Genomic DNA, 10,042 nt, shown 5'->3' with positions numbered 1-10,042 from the left:
GCCGTTCTCTTCACTTGCATGAGCACACGTGCAGTCCACATAGAAGTGATAGAGTCTTTAGACACCTCTTCATTCATCAACTCCTTGAGAAGATTCTTAGCAATCCGAGGTCCTTCTAAACACCTATACTCAGACTGTGGAACCAATTTCGTTGCTGCTTGCAAAGAGTTGGAGTTCCAAAAAGTTTTGTCGAAGTCAGAAGTTCAGAGATACACCAACAATCGCGGATGTACATGGCATTTCAATCCACCTCACTCCTCGCACATGGGCGGTGCGTGGGAACGCATGATAGGAATTGCAAGGAGAATCCTAGACTCAATGCTGATGCGTACTCCCTCCTCCAGTTTGACCCACGAAGTCCTGTGCACCCTGATGGCGGAGGTGACGGCCATCATCAACTCCAGACCGCTTGTCTCTGTCTCTTCAGATCCTGACGTCCCTCAGATACTTACCCCAGCAATGCTTCTCACTCAGAAGCAGAGTGTTCCACCTCCTCCAGGGACATTCACTGAGAAGGACCTGTATAAACAACAGTGGCGCCAAGTGCAAAGATTGGCTGACCAATTCTGGAATCGTTGGAAACGCGAATACTTGCAGACACTGCAACTTCGTTGTAAATGGCAAGAAACCAGCCCAAACATCGAAAGAGGTGATGTTGTCTTGATGAAAGATGATAGTACATGCCGGAACGACTGGCCCATGGCTCTTGTAACAAACACTTTCCCCGGTGGTGATGGAAAGGTCCGCAAGATCGAGATCCGGGTCGTCAAAGACGGAGTGGCCAAAGTGTACCTCAGGCCTATAACGGAGGTTGTTATGGTTTTAAAGAACCAGGACTGAAAAGGTTATGTTGTGGTTTGAATATTGATATATGGCATCTTAACAGATACCAGACGGGGAGTGTTCCGCTCTTAATTTATTGCAATATAGGCGCTCTTTGCAATGAGCTAATTTTATTTTGAAATTCGTTTTATTTTGAAAACCAGGATGACAGGATGTCAGCCATGTTTGTTTAGTTCCTAGCAGATCACATGTGGGGAAATTTGATCCAGCGACATCTGCCTTTTGTTTGTGCCATCGACACCACCGTCTGTAAGTTTCATTTGTATTGAATTGTAGGATTGTATTTTATGTATATTTTGTGGAAATATTTGCTGTAGATGAATACTTTAGTAGCTGTGTGCTAACGCTAATGGATGTGTATTGGAATCTAATTTTGTTGTGCTAATGATGCTAGGTTAATTTTAGCTATGTTATTTGTATTTCAGTTTTACTCCATGAGGAAATACTCACTAATTAAAAGGAGTTGGACGCTACATCCTGACTTCGCGCAATATTTCAAGTGGAGTTAGGCTACTGCTGAATTGTGTAGCGTACACACACAAGGAGAGCAGGATATTAGTTTTTCAGCCACTCTGAGACAGGGTATTTCTAATTTTAGAGATGTTGCGCAAATAGAAGAAAGCAGTCTTACATATTTGTTTAATATGTGCTTTGAAGGACATATCCTGGTCAAAAATCACTCCAGGGTTCCTCACAGCGTTACTGGAGGCCAAGGTAATGCCATCCAGAGTAAGAATCTGGTTAGATACCATATTTCTAAGATTTTCAGGGCTAAGTACAATAACCTCAGTCTTATCTGAATTACCGTATTTTCACGACCATAAGACGCACTGTACTAAAAGGCGCAGTCTCAGTTATGTGTGCCATTACTGTATTTAACACACACATAAGGCGCACTGGATCATAGGGCGCATACAAGTACCGTATGCGTATTTAAAAATAAAGCGGGAGCAAACCTGAGTTCGGTACCTTACTCACATTTCTATTACCGGTAATCGTCATCATCAACAACACACAAGCATACAAGTGTGCGTATTTAAAAATAAAGCAGGAGCAAAACTGAGTTTGGTACTCACATTTTTATCATCAATCAAACCCATCGAAGTCCTCATCCTCTGTGTCTGAACAGCTGCGCTAAATCTCCATCAAACATGCCAAGTTCACTTTCTTCACTGTCAGAGTCACTTTCCGTGCCGTGCGGCTCCTCGGAAATGATGCCGGCTTTTGCGAAAGCTCGAACAACAGTGCCAGCAGACATGTTAGCCCAAGCATCTACAATCCATTGGCAAATTGTGGCGTAACTCGCCCGGCGCTGCCTTCCACTCTTGGTGAAACTGTGGTCTCCATCGGTCATCCATCGCTCCCAGGCCGCTCGCAGCCTTACTTTGAACGGGCGGTTCACACCGATGCCCAGCGGTTGGAGCTCCTTTGTCAGGCCTCCCGGAATGACAGCAAGCTCACAGTTCATTTGTTTCACTAGTTTTTTCACATCGGCTGTGAGATGGGCACGCATAGAGTCACAGATTAAGAGCGATGGTGATGCGTGGAAAAAAACCACCTGGTCTCCTTACATACACCTCCCTCAGCCATTCTTTTATCATTTCCTCATCCATCCAGCCCTTTTCATTTGCCTTAATGATGATTCCTGCTGGAAACTTCTCTTTAGGCAAAGTCTTTCGCTTAAAAATCACCATAGGCGGCAGTTTCTGTCCATTAGCATGGCAGCCAAGCACAACAGTGAAAGAAGACTTTTCATACCCCGTTGTGCGTATCGCTACCGTGCTGGTCCCCTTCTTCTCCACTGTGTGACTCACCGGGATGTCAAAAGTGAGCGGGACCTCGTCCATGTTAGTGATGTGGCTGGGCTGGATGTTTTTGTCGCCGATGTGTTTGCTGCAGTAGGAGCGGAAGATGGCCAGCTTTTCCTTATAATCCGCTGGAAGTTGCTGCGCTACCGTAGTCCTGGTCCTGATGGAAAAATGGCACCGTTTCATAAAAAGTGAAAGTGAAACTGCTTTTAGCCGAATGGTGACCGTCGAAACGCTTCTCCCGCTCGTTCTTTGCTCGATGATCCACCGCTCGAGTCTTTCCTCCAACTCGGCCACACTTCACCCTTTAGCGTTCTCATTGTGTTCTCTACTGCGTCCTCATTACAACACACAGGGCGCACTGCGCTATAGGGCGCGCCGTACTTTTTGAAGAAAATCTAAGACTTTTAAGTGCGCCTTATGGTCGTGAAAATACGGTAAGAAGCAGAAAGTTAGCGGCCATCCAGGTCTTTATGTCTTTAAGACATTCCTGCAATTTAACTAATTGGTGTGTGTTATCTGGCTTCATGGATAGATAGAGCTGCGTGTCATCTGCATAGCAGTGAAAATTTATGCTATGTCTTCTAATGATACTGCCTAGGGGAAGCATGTATAATGTAAACAGAATTGGTCCTAGCACTGAACCCTGTGGAACACCATAACTGACCTTAGTGGGTGAAGAGGACTCTCCATTTATATGTACAAATTGGAGTCTACTAGATATATATGATACAAACCACTGCAGTACCTGTAATACCTACAGCATGTTCTAATAGGATATTATGGTCAACAGTATCAAATACTGCACTAAGGTCTAGCAGGACAAGCACAGAGATGAGTCCACTGTCAGAGGCCATAAGAAGATCATTTGTAACCTTCACTAAAGCTTTTTCTGTGCTGTGATGAGCTCTGAAACCTGACTGAAACTCTTCATATAAGCCATTCCTCTGTAGATGATCTGTTAGCTGTTTGACAACTACTCTTTCAAGGATTTTTGATATGAAAGGAAGGTTGGAGATTGGCCTATAATTAGCTAAGACTGCTGGGTCTAGAAATGGCTTCATGAGTAAAGGTTTAACTACTGCCACCTTGAAAGCCTGTGGTACATAGCCGATTATTAGAGATAGGTTGATCATATTTAAGATCGAAGAATTAATTAATGGCAGGACTTCTTTGAGCAGTGTTGTAGGAATGGGGTTTAAAAGACACGTTGATGGTGTCAGGGATCTGTGTGCAGGCAGATGGAGAGGAGGATCCAAATGCAAGACTCTGAGACTGAATTGAAACTGAGAACCTTAGCTTTATTGCTGGTGATAAACGACAACGTGAACTGAACAATGACTCTGAGAACTGAACAATGACACTGAGAACTGAACAATGACACTGAGAACTGAACAATGACACTGAGAACTGAACAATGACACTGAGAACTGAACACACAGGCATAAATCTGAGGGTACGACGCGACACTGAGCACAGGAAAACACAGGGCTAATATACACAGGGTGGTAATCAGCGAATGGGCAACAGGAGGGAGACACAGCTGGGAGAGATCAGGGTTAACGAGACGGGGGGAACCAAGCTGCCCACACTAACATAAGACGCAGACCTTCACAATAAAACAGGAACAAGAAACCATCACACTAAGACACAGACTTGACATTTGAGAGACAGACAGAAAATGACACATGGAACTAGACATATACTAAGCAGACCCAACCGAAGAACAAATCCTAAACACAAACATGAAACTCTAATAATAAACATCATCATCATCATCATTAACACAACAAGAGAACAAGAAAACAATCCCTGATGCAAAATTACACCAAAACATAATAAACTCAAAATACTGGGTCCACCGGAACCAGAACCGTGACAGATGGTTTGGAGGAAGTAATTATTGAAGTTAATTCAGAAAGATCAATTGGAGAAAAAGAGTCTAACTTAAGGTTTACCTGTCAATCACATTCAAATGGGACCACCCGAGTCTAACTTTGTCTTACTGCTCAATGTGTAGATCTCAAGTCACAGATCTACACATTGTGCACTTCTTGTGAGGAACCAATCTCTAATCAAAATGTATTTCAGGCCCCGCCCTTTCACCTTCTTTTTCCCAGATGGGTGGAATCCAAAATTCATCAACACGGCATGTCAATAAAAGGGAATGGCAAAGCAATAAAATGAAATGACTAGGGTCAGAAAATCTGAAAGCTGTCATGAGCTCATTTTTACAAAGTAATTTGTTCTTGTTCGTTTTGCTGTATTCTTATTTTTCTCATACTATACCCTCTTCTCTGTTTCCCTCCTCGTGCCAACTACAGGAGCAATTTAATCTAAACAGAATGCAGAAGAGTGGAGAGGTCATCCTGGGAGGACTGTTTCCAGTCCACTTTTTCTCAAGCATTCCTGACCTGTCTTTTACCTCACAGCCACAGCAACCTACTTGCCATAGGTGAATATGAAAAGGAAACAACAGAAAAAAATAGAGAAACAGGACAAACCTAATGCTAATATAAACATAATTGTAATATCTAATTATATTGTGTTGATTAATAAAGCTCAGCTGTTTTCTAAGTATCCTGATGTATTTTTCAAATCAAAATGTTTTTTGTTAGTTTCTATGTACAAGGATTTAGACAAGCACAAACCATGGCTTTTGCAATTGATGAGATCAACAACAACTCCAACTTGCTACCTAATGTGACTCTGGGATACACCCTTTATGATAATTGCGTTGAACTTGGAATTGGATTCCGTGGAGCATTGTCATTAATCAGTGGTCAAGAGGAACAGATTATATTACACAATACATGTGTTGGAAATCCTCCAGTTGTAGGGATTGTGGGTGATTCTTCCTCTACTCCTTCTATTGCTATCTCCAGCATCTTAGGTTTGTACAGAGTACCTCTGGTAAGTTTTCAGTTTAATATTATTTTTGTTTATATTAACTTAATTGTACATTAAATGTTTAAAACAATGTACAATATACAGTCTTTGTTTTTCACACGTGAGTTATTTTGCCACATTTTCCTGTTTGAGTGACCGTCAAAAGTATCCATCCTTCTTTAGGACGATCCCAAGTGATGCTTTCCAGGTTAAAAATCAATCTGGACAAATACAAAAAGTCAACAGCAGCTGATGAGCAGCACTCATGTTTTAATCTGTTCTCACTTAGGTACGTGCAATGATTCAGATTCTAAAATATTTTGGCTGGACTTGGGCAGGTCTGCTCATCACTGATGATGATTATGGACTTCATGCAGCCAGATCCTTACAATCTGAGCTGAGTGTGTCTGGAGAAGGTTGCCTTGCCTATGTTGAGGTTTTACCCACTGACAAAGACACAGATGAACTCAGAAGGATTGTGGATGTGATGAAGAAATCCACAGCTCATGTTGTCATTGCCTTTGTGTTTGAGACTCACATGATAAACCTTATGGAAGAGGTGCAGTTTTAAAAGAATTTGTTTCTCTAAACTGGTTAATACATGTATTATGTCTTTTATTTGAATGAGTACAGAAAAATAATGGTATAGAATTCGTAGAAGTCAAGCAAGCACTTCAATATCATGATGATGTCAGTCGTTGCTATTTACAATACTGCTTTTTACAATGCACAGATAGAAAGGCAGAATGTAACAGGCCTACAGTGGTTGGCCAGTGAAGGCTGGACAGCAACAGCTGCTGTGCTTCAAACACCTCAGCTCATGCCATATCTGGGTGGTACACTGGGCATCGCTATTCGTCGAGGAGAAATACCAGGGCTCAGGGAATTCCTGTTACAAATACGCCCTGATCTGCTTGACAGTAATAGCTATGGAAAGACAATGGTGAGAGTTCAAAACTTTACTGTATTAGCTGCAAAAATTTAATTTTGTCCTTTTTAAAAACAAAAAACAAACAGCAGGTGCACACAAACACAGCTATTAATAATATATTTCAATCATATATTTCAGGTGAATCAGTTTTGGGAATTCACATTTCAGTGTAGATTTGCTCCAGCTCCACCAGGCTGGCTGGAAGTTGGAGGTGCACTATGCACTGGACAGGAAGATCTAGAAAATGTGAATACTGAGTTCTTGGACATTTCCAACCTCCGGCCTGAGTACAATGTGTACAAAGCTGTTTATGCCCTGGCATATTCCCTTGATGACATTCTGCAATGCAAGCCAGGAAGAGGGCCTTTCAGTGGGCACAGCTGTGGCACTTTGCAATCACTGGAGCCTTGGCAGGTGTGATATTAATTTATACTTCATCTATGAGTAAATCATTGGTTCTATAATTACTTTCAGTACAACAAAATGTACCCTGTCGGATAAAAAAAAACAATTCAATACGATGAAATGAGCTGAAGAGAGCTAAATGTGTTTTTCATATTGAGCGAAAGTAGTGTTTAGTATATTTATATTAGAGCACATTAACTAGTATGCATATTTATTGCACAATTAGAGATATCCATGCTTAATTTAGAATTAGAATTTAATGCATTTAAATATAAAAGTATAATAATTGTTAGATTTAATTTGGTTATTGGATATAGAATGTCACTGTCTGCACTGTGAAATTTATTTCTTGCATACTTATACCTTTAACAGCTTGTTTATTACTTGGAAAGGGTAAACTTCTCCACTCCATTTAGTGATCAACTGTCATTTGATGAAAATGGTGACGTTGTGCCAATTTATGATGTGATGAACTGGTTGTTGCTCCCTGATGGAAGCATTAAAGTTCAGAGTGTGGGTGAGGTTAAGGGGTCAGCTTTCAAAGGTGAAGAACTCATACTTGATGAAAACAAAATCTTCTGGAACTCTATATCAAACAAGGTTAAATATGCTTTTATTTGATCGTTACCTTTTATGACATTTACATTATATAGAATTGCAGCAGGCAATATTTATTTATTTTTTGTCCAACAGCCAGTTCAATCAATATGTAGTGAAAGCTGTCCACTCGGTACCCACATGATAAGAAAGAAGGGGGAACCCAAATGCTGTTTTGACTGCATCCCTTGTTCTGACGGAAAAGTCAGTAATATGAGCAGTAAGTGTATTTTCAGGGATTTTTTTAATCTGTCAGCATGACATGTTGAATTTCATTTTCATTAAATATAGTAGGCATTTAATTATCTTCCCCTTTCATCATCTTTCTCCCTTTTGCCAGACTCCTTGGAATGCACCAGTTGTCCAGAGGATTTTTGGTCAAACCCCCAACGTGACCACTGTGTTCCTAAGAAGACAGAGTTCCTCTCTTACCTTGAGCCTCTGGGTATTTGTTTGACAGCAACCTCATTACTGGGCACATTTTTATGTGCTGTTATTCTAGGGATTTTTATCTACCATCGCAGAACACCCATAGTACGTGCCAACAATTCAGAACTTAGTTTCCAGCTATTGCTGTCACTCAAGTTATGTTTCCTGTGTTCACTGCTGTTCATTGGACGACCCAGGCTGTGGACATGCCAACTCAGACATGCAGTATTTGGGATCAGCTTTGTGCTGTGTGTCTCATGCATTCTAGTAAAAACCATGGTTGTTCTGGCTGTGTTCAAAGCCTCCAAGCCAGGAGGGGGAACCAGTCTGAAGTGGTTTGGTGCTATGCAGCAGAGAGGAACAATTCTGTTTCTTACATCTATTCAAGCAGCCATTTGCACTGCTTGGCTTGTTTCTGCTTCCCCAACTCCACATAAAAACACCCAATACCAAAATGATAAGATTGTTTATGAATGTGTAGTTGGGTCTAGTGTTGGTTTTGCAGTGTTGTTGGGTTATATTGGCATGCTGGCTTTCCTCAGTTTTCTAATTGCATTCCTGGTAAGGAATCTCCCTGAAAGTTTTAATGAGGCCAAGCTCATCACATTCAGCATGCTGATCTTCTGTGCTGTGTGGGTGGCCTTTGTTCCTGTCTATATCAGCTCACCGGGAAATTATGCAGATGCAGTGGAGGTATTTGCCATCTTGGCCTCAAGCTTTGGCCTCTTGATCACATTGTTTGGACCCAAATGTTACATAATCCTGCTGAAACCAGAATTGAACACAAAAAAGGCTGTAATGGGTCATGGCACTGAATCATAAAAATGTTTTCACATAAATGAAAATACATGCATGAAAATAAATACATTTAAATGATTAGATCATGAATATAGAAATAATTTCATTCATACGAGACTGATATTGTTTATACTTGCATATCTTGCCATTCTAACTCTGATATGTATTCAGAAATATATTGACTAGGATTTATAATGCTCTTATATGACTTTGAATTTTCTTGAATTTTATGCAAGATTTTTAGAATTTTAAACTGTATAACCGATACAAAAAACTGAGGGTCACCTTCAGTGAAGGTCACCTTCAGGTCACCTTCAGAACAAAGATGTTTTATTTTTGAGCAATAATTTTGGATTAAAAGCAATCAAGACATTATGCTTTCACTATTACGCATTCATACATTTCATAGAAGCTATTTTCTTTCTTGCTTGACCTGTTTAATCTTGCCTGATTTGTGTTGCGTATTCTGATTGATGGTACTGTGAAGATAGTGGAGGATTTTCTTTTTCACTAGGTGACAGGATGTTTAGAGGTTTCTCCCAACAGTTATTTAAAAGGGCCTCAGTGGAGAATTTAGTGGGGTTTGAAGCTAAAGCATTTTTATTGTTTACTGAGAGCTTTTACCTAACGTGCACAGGGGACCAAAACTCAAGACACACTTTAGGTCGCGGGCCAAACAAGGTAAACATTTTTTGAAAACACTAAAACATGTTTTTTAAACATAAATATAAATAAATATAGACAGGAATATTATTCCAAAATAAATAAACTTAAAAAAAATAAACTTTAACTTTAAATATTTTGCTCTTAACAAAAATATATCCTGTCAAAATTATGCAAGTTAGAAATATGAACATGCTGCCAAAAACCCCAGAAAAAATAAATGAAAGCATTTACAAGGTTCGAGCCGCATGTAGACAGAGCTGGGGCATTGCTTCAGGAATGGAACTAATAAACTGTGCAGCCCATTCAATGTCATTCTTTGCCTTGAGTGTCCCATTACACTGCAGCTCCATCTGAATCTGCACAGGTGCAGTTTCCACATAAATGGGTTGGAAAGTAGCTCAAGATTCTCTTTTTGTGCTTCAAAATCACCAAAGTGTCATGCGAACTCAGTGCGCAGTGTGCTCAGTTTATTAGGAAAGTGTGCCGACTTGGTTCAACATTACTTGGCAACAGGGAACGTGAGGCAAGTTGCACTGGTGCATTTGTGACAGCTTCACTTGAAATGCCTTCACCGCATCATAGATGCCATGTCCATGACAGATTTCCTTGCTGAGCTCAAAAACTCTTTTGAGAACTTTTCCCCAACTCAGCCAACGGACCTCTGTATGATAAGGAA

General features: G+C 40.6%; 1 protein-coding gene across 1 annotated transcript; it reads left to right on the top strand.

Annotated features, from left to right (window-relative positions):
- The first annotated feature begins 1,047 nt into the window (after positions 1–1,047).
- Positions 1,048–8,724, top strand: LOC113036614 (extracellular calcium-sensing receptor-like). The gene is made up of 10 exons (XM_026193029.1): positions 1,048–1,092; positions 4,976–5,106; positions 5,270–5,575; positions 5,667–5,748; positions 5,830–6,099; positions 6,274–6,483; positions 6,610–6,885; positions 7,249–7,476; positions 7,570–7,693; positions 7,814–8,724. The coding sequence occupies exons 2-10, from the start codon at positions 4,997–4,999 to the stop codon at positions 8,722–8,724; spliced, it is 2,517 nt and encodes an 838-aa protein (XP_026048814.1). The 5' UTR covers positions 1,048–1,092; positions 4,976–4,996.
- Positions 8,725–10,042: the final 1,318 nt, after the last annotated feature.

This window comes from Astatotilapia calliptera, chromosome 14 (assembly GCF_900246225.1).
Source record: "Astatotilapia calliptera chromosome 14, fAstCal1.2, whole genome shotgun sequence".
NCBI classification, from domain to species: domain Eukaryota; kingdom Metazoa; phylum Chordata; class Actinopteri; order Cichliformes; family Cichlidae; genus Astatotilapia; species Astatotilapia calliptera.
This window is presented reverse-complemented; position numbering and strand designations above follow the sequence as displayed.

Coding starts and splice junctions, on each gene's coding strand:
- LOC113036614 (XM_026193029.1), top strand. CDS start 4,997: ATGCAGAAGAGTGGAGAGGTCATCCTGGGAGGACTGTTTCCAGTCCAC. Junction 5,749..5,829: donor TCCCAAGTGATGCTTTCCAG/GTTAAAAATCAA, acceptor GTTCTCACTTAG/GTACGTGCAATGATTCAGAT. Junction 7,694..7,813: donor AAAAGTCAGTAATATGAGCA/GTAAGTGTATTT, acceptor CCCTTTTGCCAG/ACTCCTTGGAATGCACCAGT.